The sequence below is a fragment of the Cyanistes caeruleus genome, chromosome 17, assembly GCF_971803275.1.
Source record: "Cyanistes caeruleus chromosome 17, bCyaCae1.hap1.1, whole genome shotgun sequence".
NCBI lineage: Eukaryota > Metazoa > Chordata > Aves > Passeriformes > Paridae > Cyanistes > Cyanistes caeruleus.
The window spans coordinates 15,477,395-15,496,204 of record NC_141717.1 but is presented as its reverse complement, the minus strand read 5'-3'; the positions used below and the strand labels follow the sequence as shown (position 1 = coordinate 15,496,204).

The 18,810-nt window shown below is 57.3% G+C and overlaps 1 protein-coding gene across 1 annotated transcript; it reads right to left on the bottom strand.

The window, feature by feature from the left end:
* Window positions 1–426: 426 nt before the first annotated feature.
* Window positions 427–18,239, bottom strand: SYNGR3 (synaptogyrin 3). The gene is made up of 4 exons (XM_086853917.1): window positions 18,080–18,239; window positions 8,660–8,900; window positions 4,487–4,629; window positions 427–2,554 (listed from the first exon to the last, which is right to left on the bottom strand). The coding sequence occupies exons 1-4, from the start codon at window positions 18,176–18,178 to the stop codon at window positions 2,345–2,347; spliced, it is 693 nt and encodes a 230-aa protein (XP_086710043.1). The 5' UTR covers window positions 18,179–18,239; the 3' UTR covers window positions 427–2,344.
* Window positions 18,240–18,810: the final 571 nt, after the last annotated feature.

Genomic DNA, 18,810 nt, shown 5'->3' with positions numbered 1-18,810 from the left:
GTGACACGCATTGGACACGAACCCAGCGCTATTCCCTGGAAAAACGCTCCAGCTGTGGGCTCCTGCCTGCCCGAGCTGCCCATCCCGGTGCCACCCCAGCAGGGCTGGCACAGGGGATCAGGGCTCACCTCCCTCCAGGTGCCTGCTGAGTGAGGCTGGACGTGTTATTCCAGCTCTGCTTTAATCAAGGAGCATCTCCTGCTCCGCCAGGAAGCCCCTCAGGCACCTGAGCCTTCCTCCTCCTCCTCCTCCTCCCTGCCCAGCGGAGCAGCTGCAAGGAAAAGACAGCGCTGACTTTGGGAAGCCGAAGCGACCCTCGGGAAGCACCAGGAGTTGTGCTGGTGTCGTCCCCGTGTCCCTGCAGAGCTCAGAGCGTGGTGGGATGTGCGTGTGGGGGCAAAGAAAGGCAATGCAGGCCTCGGGGGGGACATTCAGAGCGTGTAATATTCAGCACGGGGGGCACACGGGGCAGGACACGTCCCGCAGGCAGACACAGCTTTAGCTCTTTACAGTTACACGGAAACTCTGGAACAGTTATGTTATAGTTAGAAAAAATACACTGTACCCAACGAACATTATCTCACGTACAATCAATTTAAACATTTAAATTGATTATAATTTTGCTAAAATATTAACACAAGTACTGTTTGTGCTGCTAAAGTTTCAGTGTTCCCTCTAAGGAAAATATTGCTACAGTTCTACCGTACCCTGTATTAAACTCCTCGGGGTTTTTTTTTCCTTTCCCAGCAAAACCGACTCCACAAAACCACAGAGATTCCGGAATTCATTGAGGCTGACACTGCACTGGGCTGGGGTGTCCGTGGTCAGGCACCTTGAGGAGCTGGGCACAGCCAGGACCTGGAGCCGAGGCAAGGAACGCGCTTCGCCACCGGCAGTGACCTCTCGGGATGATTGGCTGCTTAATTAGCGCATTACCCTGCTGCTCATTAATTAGTGCGCTGATCTGCCGCTCAGCAGCAGGAAGGAGCTGTGGCGTGGTGACCAGGACCTGTGGCAGGGAGGGGACAGCTGGTGGCTATTGCTCCTCACGAGGTCGGAAGGCAGTGGTGGCTTTGCCGGCAGCAACAGGCAAGGCAGGACCCCGGAGTGCCGGGAGAGCCGGAGTCTCCAGGGATGGAGCTGCCACCAGCAGGGCTGGGAATTCAAGTTGCAGCTCCTCTGCTCAGCCCTTATTGACACAGCCTGGATCAGCTGCCACACGGGCAGGGAAAGCTGGCAGGTGGCTGACAAGGACCTCATGGATTTTACACATTCCGGTCTTTTCTTTGTCCTTTGCCGCTGAACCCCCGACCTGAGCCTCTTTCCTGGGTGCTTTTCACTGACTCTTCCCACACCATTTCCAAACACGGGGCCATGAGCCCACACGGACTCTAAAGGCCTGTGAAGCCTTTCCAGTTCCCTGCCTGAATCCCTCATTTCTGGAGGCTGCAGGGTGACACACGTGTCTCCTCCTGGGCTTCTGCTGCAGCTGACAGATGGTGGCTGCTCCCAGAATTAAAATGCAAGTCCAATTTTCCTCCTAATGGCCTTGGATGTAGAGTCTGAGCCCCTCACCTTGGTCCTCACCTCTCCAGGGTGAGGATGTGTCAGCGCTGCCAAACAAAAATTCCTTAGGAATTTACAAACTTCCCAATCCCCCATGAAGAAACAGAACCTCAAAGCGCCGCATTCCCACTGATCACAGGCTGTTCCCGGTTAGCAACCAGCTCCTGCTGCTTTCCAAACAGGAATGTTTTAAATCCTCAAGCAGAACCTGCTGGAGCTTAGAAGCAATCTGGATGCTGATCCCAACCCTGGCCTGCTGTGCCCACCCTGACCGTGCCTCTAAACCAAGTTTTGAAACACCTGTTTGGATATTTTGTTTTGTACAGCAAATATATACAAAGAAAAATAACACAGACACCGCTGATTTCCCCGTGAATTTGGCACTTTCCATGGAACCTGGACTGGGAGCAGACAGGGCCAGCTCTCCCCACTGCCCACCCACCCTCGATGGATTCTGTGTTAGCTCTGGAAGAACGAGATCATAATTCCTCTGCTGTTTTCTAAGAGGAAAAGGCGTCCTGGGCTTCCCCAGCAGAGCTCAGAGGGGGCATTTCCTCCTCTTCCCCAGTGTAGGTGATGTGGTACCAACCTTCCTTCCTCCTGGCTTAGAGGGAACACTGCTTTTAGAAACCCTGGGACAGGTAAGACAAGAACCAATACCACTGTACAGAATTCACTGCACAACGAGCTAATAAAGGGAGCCGGCGCTGACTCGCCACGGCAGGGAAACGGGACCGGATACATTTGGGACTGGGCAGGGTGGCAGCGCCCCAGCCCCTCAGTACGCTGGCACTTGGTAACCTTTGGGGTTGGGCTCTAAGGTCTCGGTGAACGGGGGGCTCTGGTAGGTCTCCGTGCTCTCCACGCCGCTGCCGCCGGGGTAGCCGGGGTAAGAGGCGCTGGGGTCGGTGCCGAACTGCTCGGTGGCGAACAGGGACATGTCCGTGCCCAGGCGGTACCGCTGCAGCGCCCGCAGTGCCAGCACCACCTGGGACAGCGAGGGACAGCGAGGGACAGCGTCACACAGGGCAGGGCTGCAGCCCCACAGCACCCCGTGTCACCCCAGAACCCAGCCAGGGCTCCCCAGTCCTCCCAGGGCTCCCCAATCCCCACAGGGCTCCCCAATCCCCACAGGGCTCCCCAATCCTCCCAGGGCTCCCCAATCCCCACAGGGCTCCCCAATCCCCACAGGGCTCCCCAATCCTCCCAGGGCTCCCCAATCCTCCCAGGGCTCCCCAATCCCCACAGGGCTCCCCAATCCTCCCAGGGCTCCCCAATCCTCCCAGGGCTCCCCAATCCCCACAGGGCTCCCCAATCCTCCCAGGGCTCCCCAATCCTCCCAGGGCTCCCCAATCCCCACAGGGCTCCCCAATCCTCCCAGGGCTCCCCAATCCTCCCAGGGCTCCCCAATCCCCACAGGGCTCCCCAATCCCCACAGGGCTCCCCAGTCTTCCCAGGGCTCCCCAATCCCCACAGGATGCTGTGTCTCACCAGCATCACACATCACCCCAGGACCCCATCTCCTCCCTGGATCCCCCAAATCCCCAGAACCCCATATCCCAACAGCACCCCATCTCCTCCCTGGACCCCCAAACTCTCAGCACTTCACATCCCCCAGGACCCTACACCCCTCCAGACCCCACATCCCCCCAGCACCCCACACATCTCTCTGCAGAGCCCCCCAGGGAGCTGCCACCCCTCTCCATCACACCCAAGAGCTAATCCAGCCCCAAAGCCCAGCCCAGCACCCCCATTTCTGCCGGACAGGGTGACCCCCATTTCTCTGCCTGGGGTGGGGAGCCCTGGCTGTGCAGATCTGGCACTGCTGGCCCAAATAAACGCATCTGCTGTGGGGAGGGAGAGCTGCGAGTGCCAGCCCAGGAAAATGGGTCAGTTCTGCCGAGACTCCTTCACCCTTTTCCAGGTTGCTGGAAATTGAGGTTGTGAACGGTGGGAAATGTGGGCGGCAAAGCCGAGAGGGCCCCGCGCTCATTCCAGGAGGCTTCATTAATTAACAATTCAATTAGTTTGTAAATGATGCGCTGAGGAGGCTAAAAAACGCCTGTAGAAGCCAGGAATGGCTTCCTAAGCATCCCGGCCATCCTCTGGGATGTGACAGGGGGCTGGTGTCCCCACTGCCCTCCCGGGAACATCCCACCCACCGCCCTTCCCTGTGGCAGCCGAGGATGGGGAAGAGCTGGGATTAAAAGAGATTTATTGGGATAATCATAAAGCAGTCAAACTGGGGGAGAACTGGAGCAAGGCTCGCTGCTGGAAAGCCTCGGACTGGCTTTTGCCCCAATTCTTTGAAGGCAAAATGGAATTAGAGCACATCCCGGGGCTCTGTGCTCAGGAAAAGCCGGGGAGAGCAGGAGGTAACACATCCCTGCCTCTCCACAGAGCCTCTGGAGAAGGAGCCCCTCTGGCCAGCTGGGTCCAGGTGGCTTTCACACAGCCCTGCCTCAAGTTCTTCTGCCCAGGTGGAGCCAAAACTGGGGGCAAAAGGAGGTTCTACAAACCCTTCCTCAGGTGGATGGCAGAGGGGCCAGTGTGGCTTGTCCCAGGAGGGAGCTGATGACAGCTCCCAAAATCTCCCAGGCATCCCACAAAGAGCTCAGCGCAGGGATCTGCTCCTGGGGACACCCTGGGGCTCCGAGGAGGCTCTGAAAGCAGGGCAGCTCCTGCCTGGCCACACGTTTTCAGTGGGAATAAAACCTCCCAGCCTCGGGAGAAAGGGAAGCCTGGAATTCCCCAGTGAGAGGGGACCGAGCTGGAGCTTCCCTGGTAAATAACCACGGGCTCCACGCCTGGAGGGTCCCCTGCAGCCCCAGCATCACTTCTCCAAACCCCAGAGTCCCCCTCCAGCTCAGCAGCACCCAGGGCAGGTTTCAGTTCCCCCCAGCCCCGGGGCTGCCCTCACCCAGATGATGATGGAGAAGAAGGAGAAGGTGATCGCTGCCCGCGCCGCGTCGGCGCCCTGCGAGAATCCCCTGGTCAGCGTCGTCCTCTGCCACTGGTTTGCCAGGAAGCAAAAAGCTACAAACCACAGGAAGGCCAGGAAACCTGCAGGAAAACAGAGCTGGTCAGCGCTGCCCCTGCACAGACCACCCAGGATTCCAACAGGAACGGGAATTTCGGGAGCAGTGGCCCAAAAGGAGCTTTTGAAGAACAGAAACAGAGGTGGAAGGAAACTTGTGGGGTCATCTCGGTGTGGTGCCTGCCTGAAGTTCAGCTCAGCTACTCCTCAACGTGATCTCAGTGACCCCCAGGGACAGCACATCCTCCCTGGACATCCTGAAGAGGCACTTTGCACAAGGGCACTGAATAACAGGACAAGGGGAAATGGCCTGAGGCTGAAGGAGGGTGGATTTACATTGGATACTGAGAAGAAATTCTTCCCTGGGAGTGTGGGGAGGCTCAGAGCAGCTGGGGCTGTCCCTGGATCCCTGGGAGTGCCCAAGGCCAGGCTGGACAGGGTTTGGAGCACCTGGGACAGTGGGAGGTGTCCCTGCCATGGCAGGGGTTGGGATGGGATGGATTTTAATGCCCCTTCCAACCCAAACCAGTCTGTAATTCCCTGATTCCAGGACACGTGAGAGCTCTGCAGAGAATCCCCCTGGGCCTGTGGAACGGAGCAGAAACACTCTGGTGATTATTTGATTATTCCTGCCTGGAAGCAAAGCTGGCTGAGCAAGATAGGGCTGCAGCTGCCCTAATTCCATCCCCAGCCACCAGCCCGGTGCCAAGGAGCTCCGGGAACAGGAGAGGAAGAGCCAGGAGCACACAGGAGCAGCAGCAGGGGCGTTTTCCAGCACTGGGAAGAGGAGCTGCACAATCTGGACCCTCCCATGGTGCTGTTTTCAGGGTCTCCATCATTCCTGATGGATTCTGGGTGTCAGTGCACACGTGGATGTTGGGAATGCTGAGCTTCCCAGCAGCTTCCAGGGATCATCAGCACAACAGGATGAGCAGCCAGGCTGCCAGTCCCTGTCTGACTGCAGGGAGAGGAGAACCTTCCCTTCTTCCCTTTTATTCCCATTTTTCTTGCCAGTTATCCCTAAATACAACATAAAATGCCTGGGAGCATCCACACTGTGCTGCAGGTACAGGGCTCAAGGCCTTGAATTCAGAATTTGCTCCTAATTTCCACATTCTTTAGGAATTCCCAACCACCAGAGCTGCCTTGCAGGAAGGATCAGTCAGGTTTCCTGCTCCAAATTACAGACACTTCACCAAATACAGCCAACCCTGTCACCAAACCCACCCAAATCTCTGCATAAGCATTTTCACTTCCCCTGGGGACAGTGACTTGTTGCCAGCATTAGATGAGACCTCTGGGATTTACTCCTTAAAGGTCACATTGTAATATCCCTTAAATTCAGGGGTATTTTCTGTTCCCCTGATGCTTTACCAGCAGCTGTTCCTGGCATGGGAGGCAGCTCCAAGCCCTGCACTCAACCTCAGCATTGAGAATCACACTGGGGGTAGTTCAGAAGTCAAAAGCCCAGAGGTGAAACAAGAGCAGCTCCCAAAGCTTGATTCACACTGTGGGAGCAGCAGGATGGCTCAGGGACAAGGCTGGGGACACAGGGATGGCACAGGGGACACAGGGATGGCACAGAGGACACAGGGATGGACCAAGGGACACAGGGATGGCACTGGGTACACTCAGAGACAAGGCTGGGGACACAGGGATGGCACAGAGGACACAGGGATGGACCAAGGGACACAGGGATGGCACTGGGTACACTCAGGGACAAGGCTGGGGACACAGGGATGGCACAGGGGACACAGGGATGGCACAGGGGACACAGGGATGGCACTGGGTACACTCAGAGACAAGGCTGGGAACACAGGGATGGCACAGGGGACACAGGGATGGCAAAAGGGACACAGAGATGGCACTGGTTATGCTCAGGGACAAGGCTGGGGACACAGGGATGGCACAGAGGACACAGGGATGGCACAAAGGACACAGGGATGGCACAAAGGACACAGGGATGGCACAGGGGACACGGGGATGGCACAGGGGACACGGGAATGGCACAAGGGACACAGGGTTGGCCCAAGGGACACAGGGATGGCACAAAGGACACAGGGATGGCACAAAGGACACAGGGCTGGCACAGGGGACACAGGGATGGCACAGGGGACACAGGGCTGGCACTGGTTCGTGGAGGGGGAAGCTGTTCCTGTGTGTGACACTGGAGCCAGCGCTGCTCGTCCTCCCTGGCAGGACAGAGCCACTGATCCCCCGCTGCCACTCTGTCCCCAGTGTCCCCCCAGCCCTGGTGGCACCCCTGGGATGTCAGGAGTTAAAATGACATCATGCACAGCCCGGGCCCAGCACGGCTGCGCTGGGTACTGCAGCTGCCAAATCCCTCTGCAGCACCAGCTCTGACCTTCCTCATCCCAACACCTCCAGCCAGGAGCGGCTGGGATCGCTTCTGCTGCCACCCCTGTGCATTTCCAGGAGGTTCTGTGATGCAGGGAGAGCCTGAGAGAAGCTTTTCCCCTCCAGAGCAGCTCTGGGCAGCAGGAGCATTCTCCAGCGCCAGGAGGAGATGGGGTCAGGCATGGGCAGCACCTCCAGCCACACAAGCCAGGTGTGGTTCGATGTTTGGAGGACTGACAGGAATTTTAAAAGCCTTCAGAGAGGGCTGAGCTGGCAGGGACAGGGTGAGGCTGCTTGTGCCAGCCCCAGCTCCAGCTGCATCAGCCACGGCAGCAGCTCCTCTCCCTCCAGCCCTCCAGGGAAAACCAGTGCACCAGGAAGAGCCACAGGAGCCAGGGGACCACAATCATCCAAGGTCTGCAGAAAATGGAGTGCAAACACCAGGGAAGGTGTGTTTTAGCAGCCTAAGCACAGCCTGGTCTCCAACAAACGCCTGGCTGTGGGAACAGCTGGAAGGGAAGGTTGTAAATGCTGCTCCCAGCGTGGTGACCCTGCCTGAAGCCCCAGCTGTGCCCCAGAGTTATCACCCAGCTTCTCCCCAGATGTATTTTAGGAAGTTCTTCCCTGTGAGGGTGGCAGGGTGCCCAGAGAAGCTGCCCCTGGATTCCTGGAAGAGCTTAACTGGGTTTGGAGCACCCTGGTCTAGTGGAAGGTGGCACCGAATGGGCTCTCATGTCCCTTCCAACCAAACCATGATTCTCTCATTTCTCCTCTCAGTGGATCTGTCACAGGGACAAAGGAGAAAGGAGACAGAGTTTGAGAGCAGAGCCTGGCAGGGAGCAGAGGCTCAGGGTGTGAGGCAGGGCAGCAGGACCCAGCCTGGCTCTGTGACACGCAGCAGCAGCAGCCACAAGATGGATGTGATGTCCCCCCTCCGCTTGAATCCAAGGATTTCGGGCACTGAGCCCCACGGAAGGGGCTGTAAATTTTATCTAACAAGGGCTGGATGCTCCAGCACCATGGAAATGAGCTTTGCAGAGAGGACAGAACAGCCTGAACAGGCAAGGCAGGGAGGGGATGATGGATGTCTTCATCTGGGACAGAGAGCCACCAGCGATGCTCGTGCTGGATAAATCACCTCAGCCTCTGTGACAGCCAGGGAAGGCAGAGCAGCAGCTGCAAACGGAGCCAGGCAGCTCCAGAGCAGAGCAGAGGATGTTCCCTGCCATCCCTGAGCATCCTGCCTGCTCCTGGCTGCGGGGACCAGCCTCAGCTCGAGGGCTCAGGAGGGCAGCTCCGAGGGCAGCCCCAGAAGCTGCTCTGAACTCGTGCACAAAGCGAAACCAGACCCGAGGCAGCTGCCAAAACCACCTCTGCTTTTCTTGAGGCAGAACAGGAGATGTGGGCGGGTAAAACCCCTGTGTGGGCTCTGAGATGTGCCCACCAAGCCTCACCCGTGGCCAGCCTCTCCAAACCCAGCAAACATCTCCCATTGCAGCGTGAGGACACAAGAGCCGCTGTCCCCAGGCACCACCTCTGGCTGCCTCAGTGCTCGCTGTGGCTGGGTGGGACAGCTCCCCTGCCACCCACGTCCCCAGCCGAGGCACACGAGCCGTGTCAGGCCACGGGAGGAGCGGGGAACACCCGGAGTGGAGGGGCAGGGCACAGCAGTGAGCCCCCAGGGCAGAGCAGAGCTACCTGAAAAGCCCAGGTCCAGCAGCACGGCCCGTTTGCGGTCCTTGACGCTGCTGATCTGCTGGAAGTACAGGTCCACCACGAAGAAGAAGATGCAGCCAAAGAAGGCGATGACGCCCACGGCGATGCCGTAGCTGCAGGCACTCTCATTCTCGTTGAAGATGCAGAGCAGCTCGGGGTGCTGGCTGTCCTTGTTCACGTAGCACTCGTTCACGATGGAGCCGAACACCACGATGGAGAAGATCTGCAGGAGGAAGGAGAGAACACAACTTGCTGCTGTTTGCGTTGAACTCTTGTTTCCCCACAGCAGCGTCACTGGATTCAATCCCGTCCTCGACTCCATGGCAACGCTGAGCTTGTGAGACACATCCCAGCTCTCCTCCTGGAGCCTCCAACCAGCACCTGGGTGTTCCTCCTCTGGGAGCTGGAACCTCCTCCTGCCTCCCAGGGCCTCGCTGTGCAGAGCTGCTTAAGAACCTTCTTCTCCAGACAGGCTGGGGAGGGAAAAAATAACCAGATGGGGCAGGTCCCTGCAGAGTCTTTGTGCTGGTGCTGCTCTCTGCTACCAGGCTATGCCTCACAGAGCCCTGGTGTCCCCGTGAGGCAGGGGCTGTCCCAGCAGCTGAGCCAGGGAAGGGCCAGATTGCTGCTGGAGGGGACAGGGGACACGTGTGGGGACGTGGCACAGGGAGCAGCAGGGTGGCTTGGGCAGGGCTGAAAGGTGCAGCTCCCAAATCCATTAGCCAGTGAGCTGGGCTGGGGCAGGACAGACGGGCAGGGGCTGCTGGCACTGCCCAGGTGCCCGTGCTGGCACTGGAGGTGTCACATCCCTGCAGGCGGGGAAGGAGCGGCTGCCGCAGGCAACACCATCCCCCTGCTGCTCACCCGAGAAATTCCCTCCTCTCCTGGCACCTGCAGGAGCAGCACGAGACAGGGACAGGGGACACAGACGTATCAGCCCGGGAGCCACAGGATGAAGCCCAGCTGGTGGCACTCACAGTCACCCATGTCACCTCCTGCAGCTCCCAGGGAAGCTGTGTCACAGAGCAGGGAAATGGAGCAGAACCCATGGTGGGCAAACCACCCCCAAGGCCCAACCCTCTTGAGCACAGCACCGCGATAGACCTTCTCCTCTTCCTCCTCTGGGAGCTTATCCACGGCCTGGGGTCCTGTCCCAAATCCTTCCCTGGCTCAGGTCAGCCCTGAGCACCAGCCACGAGCTCAGGGGCCACCCAAGTCACCCTGTGGCACCTGCACCCTGCTCCTCGCTGGTGCTGCGCTTAGGGAGCACTTGGGATGGCACAGAATCACCACCACCATCATCATCATCATCATCATCATCATCATCACCATCATCATCATCATCATCATTATCATCATCATCATCATCATCATCATCATCATCACCATCATCATCATCATCATCATCATCGTCATCATTATCATCATCATCATCATCATTATCATTATCATCATCATCATCATCGTCATCATCATTGTCATCATCATGATCATCATCATCACTATCATTATCATCACTATCATTATCATCATCATTATCATCATTGTCATCATCATCATCATCACAATCATAATCATCATCATCATCACAACCATAATCATCATTATCATCATCATCATCACCATCATTATCACCATCATCATCATCACCATCACCATCATCATCATCATTATCATCATCATCATCATCATTATCGTCATCATCATCATCACCATCATCATCATCACCATCATCATCATCACCATCATCATCATCACCATCCCCATCATCCTCATCCCCATCATCCCCATCCCCAGCACGGCCACACCAGGCAGGGCTGTGTGTAAGGAAGGAACAACAACCAGCAGCACTCATGGTTTTCCCGGAGCTTTGGCAGCAGCTGTAACATCAGCAGTTGTAAAAAATCTGCTCATAAATAATGCAAAATTGTTATTTACCATCAGAAATAGCAGCAGCATTTATAAAACAGGCCCTGGGTAGAAGTAATGTGATTCTGGAAAACATGAATAATTGAGGACCTCTGATTCCACACGATTACTTCTCTGGCAGGCCAGCAAACTTGTACTCAGCTTCCCTGAGAAGTTTCCCTCGGTTTTCCCAGGATTAAAAACCTTCTCCAAGCTTTTGGGAGCCTGCTGGGAGCCCAGAGCTTTGGTGCTGAGGGAGAGCTCCCGTAAATACCATTAAAGATGTCACAGCACAGGTGTGTGGTGCCTGCACCAGCTCTGCACACCTGGAGCTATCAATGGAAATGGTTTATTTAAAAAAAAAATATGTTTTTTCACTTCCAAATCCAAAGGATTTTGGAAAGCAGAGCATCCTTCCTGCTGCCAAACAAGTGACTCAAACCATGAGAGCCTCACAACCAATTTCAATGTATAAAACATGGCACACGCAGCTTTTCCTTGGGAGGTCAAAGTAGCAACGAATTCCAAGTGCAAACATTTGATAGGTGAGCTCAAAACATCAGCACTGCCTGGAATATTCCTGTCCAAATGTGCCTTTCCATGGATTTTCTCTCCCTCACCCCAGGATTGTAATGTTATGTTTTTTTCTTAAAAAAAACCACTGGTGCTGGTGAAACATTTTCATGAGAATAAATTTGGTGTTGTCTTTCTAATAGATGAAAAAGTGCTTTTATTTTAGGAAAACGTGGGTAGATGAAATAAATGTGGGCAGGGAAATAAACCTCCCGTGTTTTTTAAAGTTCACACAGAACAAGAGCATTTTCCCAATCACCTTCACCAACCACAGTGTCTCAAAACCCCAACCAGCTCATCAGAGACTCGAAAGAGAAAACACAAGGTCACATTTTCCACTGTGAGCGAGGTTTTGTGGGCCTGAGAGGCCTCAGAGGAGCCTTCACAGGACACTCCATTTTCCAGCCCAACAACCCAACGCCAGCAGCAACAAATTCTGCTTTTCCTGGATGAACCGGTGCAAGGCAGAGTAAAACAGCTGGATTCTCCTCAGCCACCCCGGTGGGAAATTGCATTTTCCATCCTTGCATCCTGCCAAAGCTTCCATGGGATGTGCTGGCAGCTCGGGGGCTCCTGGTGTGGGGGTTCCTGAGCTCTGGGAGCCCCCAGCTCCAGCAGCTCCAGCAGCTCCAGGAGCTCCAGCAGCTCCAGCAGCTCCAGCAGCTCCAGGAGCTCCAGGAACTCCAGCAGCTCCAGGAGCTCCAGCAGCTCCAGCAGCTCCAGCAGCTCCAGCAGCTCCAGGAGCTCCAGGAACTCCAGCAGCTCCAGCAGCTCCAGGAGTTCCAAGAAACTCCAGGAGCTCCAGGAACTCCAGCAGCTCCAGCAGCTCCAGGAACTCCAGCAGCTCCAGCAGCTCCAGGAACTCCAGCAGCTCCAGCAGCTCCAGGAGTTCCAAGAAACTCCAGGAGCTCCAGGAACTCCAGCAGCTCCAGCAGCTCCAGGAACTCCAGCAGCTCCAGCAGCTCCAGGAACTCCAGCAGCTCCAGCAGCTCCAGGAGTTCCAAGAAACTCCAGGAGCTCCAGGAACTCCAGCAGCTCCAGCAGCTCCAGGAACTCCAGCAGCTCCAGCAGCTCCAGCAACACAGACCATGAGTGCTGCCCTGCCTGTGGGAATGAGGAAGGCTCTCCTCCTCTCCCATCCTTTCCATTTAGAGCTGCACTTCACCATGCAGAGGAGCCTCAGTCCCAGCCTGGAGGGAGCACAGGGCAGGGCAGGAGCCCCCAGAGCCATGGGGTGCTCGTGCCAAGGGAGCTGAGCTTCCACCATGCCAGGGAGAAACTGGGAGCTCTCTTGTTCATGAAAACCAGCAGCCCAGCTCCCCCAGTTCAAAGTTTGCTTCCAAGCAAGAAGAGACACCTCTGCAGGCCAGGCAGCATTTCTGTGACACAGGACAAAGGGACAGGACAAAGGGACAGGACAAAGGGACAGGTCTCTGCCCAGAGGGTGGGCAGGCCCTGGCACAGGTGCCCAGAGCAGCTGTAGCTGCCCCTGGATCCCTGGGAGCATCCCAGGCCAGGCTGGATGGGGCTTGGAGAGCCCTGGGATGGTGGAAGGTGTCCCTGCCCATGGCAAGGGCTGGAACTGGATGGATTTTAGGGCTCCTTCCAACTCACACCATTCCAGGATTCTGTGATTCTGCTGGACCCATCAGGCCCTCGCAGCAGCCCTGGGTTTGGACCCTGATGTGCCCACGATGCCCTTTCAGGTGTGGATAAAGCTGGAGCTGTGTCTGCCCTCTCTCTCTCTCTCTCTCTCATTTTTGCCATCTGGAGGACGCTGGCTGGCCAGGCTGCCTGCCTTTCTTCTGGAATTACGCTCTGCAGATCCCCGTTCCCTCCTGAAGCCCAAGCAGGCTGAACCCCAGCACACACACACACGTTTTTCTCCCCGTTGCTTTCAGCTTTGTGCAGCCCATCCCCTAAAATATCCTTCAGGAGACCTCGCAGCCTGAGCAGAGCCAGGCGAGGAAAACAAAAAGCAAATAACACAGCAGAGCAGGAGCTGAGAGCTTCGGTGTGAGCTGTCAGCCATTTTAAGGTGAGATGTTCCCACTGCTGAGGCGCTGCACTTGGATTTGGGACCTATAAAAAACATCACCAGAAGGTGTGGGGTTGCAGGAGACTGCAGAACCCAGCTCTGGTTACACACACAGAAACCATTAATGTCAGCATGGAGGAAAGGTAACGCAGGAGGAAAAATAACCCAGAGCTCGTTTCCTGTGCTGAGGGCTCAGGGCAGGAGAGCCAGCAGCCAGCTCTGGGTGACCCCTCCCTGCCCTCCTGGAGCCCAGAGAGGGAAGGATGGACCACCAAAGGAGAAGGGAAAACGATTCAGGTCAAATTAGCACAAATCCTGCTTAGCACCGAGTGTTTCCCTAAGCCCCGCTAAGCCCCGCGCTGCGCTCGGGCCTGGCGCAGATCCCCCGCTCAGGGACCCCTGGCACAGCGGGACCACCAGGCCCCAGGTTCCTCTCCAGTTTACAGCTGGCACTCGAGGGGAAGTTTCCAGCACTGATCTGCATTGTTTATTGGAGGATGAGAAGACCAAAGCTCAGCTTTAAGCACCGCCAGATCTCCCACAGGACTGGGTGACCACGAAGGGAAGGCCTGGCCTGGTTTCTGGCACAGAAAGAGGTGGTCTGATGCTGGCTCTAATGGGTTTAGGGCCACGTCCACTAGGCTAATCAGCTTGGGAGGACGTGTCTTGATGTCCACATGACTGATTTTTCCTGAATTACTTTTTCTGATGTGGGAAGAGATGCTGGCTGGGACACAGAGCCCATTCAAGGTTCCTAATCTTATCCTGCAATCTGAGCACATGGCACACCAGCACTGCTTGAAACCAGAGATGACAGGAGCTTGACAACTTTTAAGCTCAGATGCAGCAAAGCTTCCCTATAATTCCATTACCAAAACGTTAATTTTCAGTTCTGCCTTTAATCCATAGCCTGCAGAAAGAGAAAATTAAGACAGGAATCTGATGACCCCTCTGAAAAGAGGTCAGGCCCAAAGTCTGAAGCAGCTCAGATCATGCTAATGGCTCTGAGCATTGCTGGAGGATCCCAGAGGGCCAGAACAGCCTTGGAGATCTTCTCTAAGAGCCCTGAGTGCTCAGGGGTCAGTGACACCCCTGAAGAGCCATCCTGAGCTCATTCCCTGCATTTCTCCTGCTGAGCTGGAGGCACAGAGATGATGGGATGCGATGGGATCCTTGGGATGGGATGGGATCCTTGGGATGGGATCCTTGGGATGGGATGGGATCCTTGGGATGGGATGGGATCCTTGGGATGGGATCCTTGGGATGGGATGAGGGTGCACTGATGGCACCCAGCACTGCACTTCTGCTGCTGCTCTGCATGAAATCACAGGAATTGCTGAAAAAGTTTACCAGAATATTTTCCAAAAGTGCTTTTAGAAGCCAAACCTAAGCCTGTGTTAAATGAACAATTGCCCTGTGGAGCTGAGTGGCCACTTGAAAGTCTGGCTGGCACGGGCAGTCACAGAGAAAGGAACTCATGATTCTGCAGGCACCCGTCATGAATATCGACTCTGTTTGCCTGTGCAAAAAATGTCTCAAAAGGAAACCACAAGAGCGATCACATCTTCATCTGACAAAGTGCATCAGACAGAGAGGGAAGAGATGAATGAGGAACTGTTAAATGGTTCTTTCCAGCTTTTGATTTTACAGCTCAAGCCAGGAGTGGTTTTTTTTCCCCTCAGATACTCAGAATTTCTCTCTCAGGGGAAGGCAGAACCAGGAATCCCCTTTGGCCACCGCTGACATTTGGGGATTTCTGTGTTGGTCACCGTTCACCTGCCAGTCCCTCACGTCTGCCAGCACAAGGTCCCCGAGGCAGCCACTGGAGTCACCAGAGGGAACTGGACCTTCCTTGGGTGGTGGGAAGCCCCAGCAGTGGCCATCAGCCAGATGAGCACGAGTCACTCACCTCAGGCACCTGGGGCTGGCCCCAAATCCCTGTGGGATTTCTCCATCACCCCCACCCAAACCAGCCCATCCCAAGCAGCTCTTCCTTTTCCCAAGGGAAGCTGACACCACACACAGAGCATCTCCAGCCACGCAGGTTAACAACCACCGAGGCACAGCCAGGAAAGCCCAGCCCAAAGCCTGACCTGAGCCCAGGGCTGGCTCAGCAAGCACCCCTGTCTGTCCAGGGCAGCTGCTCTCCCCTGGGATTGCAGGCAGGGAAGCCTGGCATGGTTCTGTTTGCTTTGGGATTCAGGGAACCGGTGGGCATTGGTTCCAGCACGGATGTCACCACGTGCCACAGCACTGCCACACTCACCCAGGACAGCAGCAGGGAAGGCAGCAGAGCCCTCAGCAAAGCCTTTGGCTGCATCCCCCATCCAACCTCTCCACCCTGACTTGGGTTTGGTCTGGAATCCAGGCACAAGGCAGAGGGAAGGGAATCCACTCACACCCTGCACTGCCTGCGGTCCCCACTCACGCTGGGAAGGAGCCATAAATGCTGAACTGGTTTAAGACATGGGGAACTGGCCTGAGACAAACAAGCTGAGGCTCTGAAGGCCCAGGCTGGAGCAGTGATGAACCCTGACAGATCTGCTAGTGAATGTGAGACCTGGGAAAAGACTTCCCACCCAACCCCCAGCCCTCTGAAAAGACCAAAAAACTCCCTTTTTGCTCAGTGGGTTTTGGAGCCAACCCCAAGTGTTGCAAACATTTATGGGATAGCTCCACGCTCATCCCACGTTTGTCCACACTGGTGGCCCCTGCACTTGGAGTGAAGCTGATGCATTTCTGTAGCTATAAGCAGTTGTTTGTCACTGATTCCCTGTGAATTTCACAGGGAAACTCATTTCAGAGCCATGAAAGGAAGGACTTCGCCACTGAATAAACCAGTGAATAAACCCAGGAATATTTTCTAAGCTGGGATTTTTATTTTGTACCTATATTCCATACTCTGGTCCTGCTTCCCACCGGTGTCCAATCCCCTCCATTCAACAAGGATGGGGACTCCTCTGGGTGCCACATGACACATTTATTTTAGGAGGGGCTGAACTCACCAACTGTGAGTTATTTAACTGTACCCAAACTCTAACCCACTGCCAGCAGTTTGCCATTGCCACTCCAGGAGGATCCAGGAGGATCCAGACCAAGTTTTCTTCTAGGAAACAACTGCTACCCTGCACCTCAACCCTGCTCAAAACGCCCCACCAAGCTGGATGCCCCAGATCCATCCCTGGTCCCTGTTTTTCCTCATCCATGGAGCTGTGGGCCTTCTCCAAGCGCTGGGAAGGACAGCAGCTCCCATCCAGCCACACATGCAGCATGTGCTGTAACTCTGGGCATGTGACTGCAGCTGGAATTGCTCATGTGCTGCACGTTGTGCTGCTCGGGGCCTCGGCCGGGGCATCCCAGCCCGGAGAGCCCCCGGGCACAGCGGCTGTGCCTGCTGCAAGGAGGGCAGGGAGCTCTCCTGGCTCACCTCGCCAGAGGTGACACAGAGCCAGCACAGGTGTGACACGGGCGAGGACGAACCCCAGGTTCATCCACGGCCTCCAGCCAAGCACCGGAGCCAGTGAAAACCAGGCAGACCCTTCCCGCTGGGGGTTTTTGGGAAGGAGCTGGCATTCCTGACCTCTCAAGGCCCTGTGCACACGCAGATCTCAGCAAAAAGCCAGGCTGGGGGAGGCAAATAGGGGCTGCCCTTAGCCCTGGGCATCGGGGCAGGCTGGCACAGCTCCCTGGGCATCGGGGCAGGCTGGCACAGCCCATTCCACCTCCTGCTCCCCTCTCCACGGTGGGAATTCACGGGTGGGAAAGGTCCAACCAACACGGCATCCTCTCAGCAGCACGGGGAGCTGGGCAGGGCCGGCTCCCGGATTTCTGTCACACACACGCATGCACGGAGCGGGGAAGGCAGGAAAATGTCCCCGGCACCGCGGCGGAGACGGGCAGCGGAGCATCCCGCCGGCCCCATTCCCCAGGAAACTCCCTGACAGCTCCCCCGGGAGCGGGCACTGCCCGCAGGGCTGGGGAGCGTCCGCCGCACCGGCACCGGCACCGGCAAAGAACCAACACCGGTACCAGCAGCTCACCAACACCGGCACCGGCAAAGAACCAACACCGGCACCGGCACCGGCAAAGAAACAACACCGGCACCGGCACCGGCACCGGCAAAGAAACAACACCGGCACCGGCACCGGCACCGGCAAAGAAACAACACCGGCACCGGCAAAGAAACAACACCGGCACCGGCAAAGAAACAACACCGGTACCAGCAGCTCACCAACACCGGCACCGGCAAAGAAACAACACCGGCACCGGTACCGCACCAACACCGGCACCGGCAAAGAAACAACACCGGTACCGGCACCGCACCAACACCGGCCCGGCCCGACAGCGCACCGAGTACTGGGAACGATGCACAGCCTGCGGGCACGATGCACCTGAGCTGCCCATGGCCGGGCACTGCCCATGGTCCCAGCACTGCCCATGGCCCCAGCACTGCCCATGGCCGGGCACTGCCCATGGCCGGGCACTGCCCATGGCCCCAGCACTGCCCATGGCCGGGCACTGCCCATGTCCGGGCACTGCCCATGGCCCCGGCACTGCCCATGGCCCCGGCACTGCCCATGGCCCCAGCACTGCCCATGGCCCCAGCACTGCCCATGGCCCCAGCACTGCCCATGGCCGGGCACTGCCCATGGCCGGGCACTGCCCATGGCCCCAGCACTGCCCATGGCCGGGCACTGCCCATGGCCGGGCACTGCCCATGGCCGGGCACTGCCCATGGCCCCGGCACTGCCCATGGCCCCAGCACTGCCCATGGCCCCGGCACTGCCCATGGCCCCGGCACTCTCCATCGCCGGGCACTGCCCGCCGCGCCGGGCGCTGTCCCCGCACCGCCGCTGCCCGGCCCCGCGGCCGTTCCGCCTTACCCAGGTGGTCACCCGGAGGAGGGTCTGCGGCTGCTTCAGGAAATCCACGGGGTCGATGGCCCCCCCCGCCCGGCCCGCTCCGAAGGACGCTCCTTCCATCTTCCCCCGCGCCCGCTCCGCGCCCAGCCGAGCCCAGCCGCGCGCGCCCCGCGCCGGCCGCGCGCCCGCCCCCCCCGCGCCCCTCCCTCGTGGGCTCGTCCGCAGCGCCGCGTGCGGGCGGCGGGAGGAACCACCCGCCGGGGAGGGGGGGGTTGTTGGGGAGGTGGGCACGGGCAGGTGCGCGCGGCCGGCGCGGGGTGCGCTCCCCCCGCAGCGAGCCCGAGCTGAGCCTCGGACACCGGGATGGAGCTCAGAGCACTGTGACAGTGCCACTGTCACCGGGATTGGGCATGGACACTGTGACAGTGCCACTGTCACCGGGATTGGGCATGGACACTGTGACACTGTGACACTGTGACACTGTGACACTGTGACACTGTGACAGCCACTGTCACCGAGCTGTGGATATGGACACTGTGACAGTGCCGCTGTCACCAGGATGTGGGCATGGCCACCTCAGCACAGCTGTGGGCACTGTGGATAGGCAGTGCCACTGTGCTGTGGCCATGGTCACTGTGCCATGGCTGGGGACACTGCAGAGCAGCCAGGATCTCTTGCCATTGCCAGGGTCACTGTGCTGTTCCAAGAATTACTGTCCTACGGTCACTGTGCTGCTTCTGGGGATAGCGTGT

Excerpts from the sequence above, each read along its gene's own strand:
- SYNGR3 (XM_086853917.1), bottom strand. The coding sequence starts at position 18,178 with ATGGAAGGAGCGTCCTTCGGAGCGGGCCGGGCGGGGGGGGCCATCGAC. Across the intron at positions 4,630-8,659 it reads GCTGGACCTGGGCTTTTCAG|GTTTCCTGGCCTTCCTGTGG; the intron begins GTAGCTCTGCTC and ends GTTTTCCTGCAG. Across the intron at positions 2,555-4,486 it reads TCTTCTCCATCATCATCTGG|GTGGTGCTGGCACTGCGGGC; the intron begins GTGAGGGCAGCC and ends TCGCTGTCCCAG.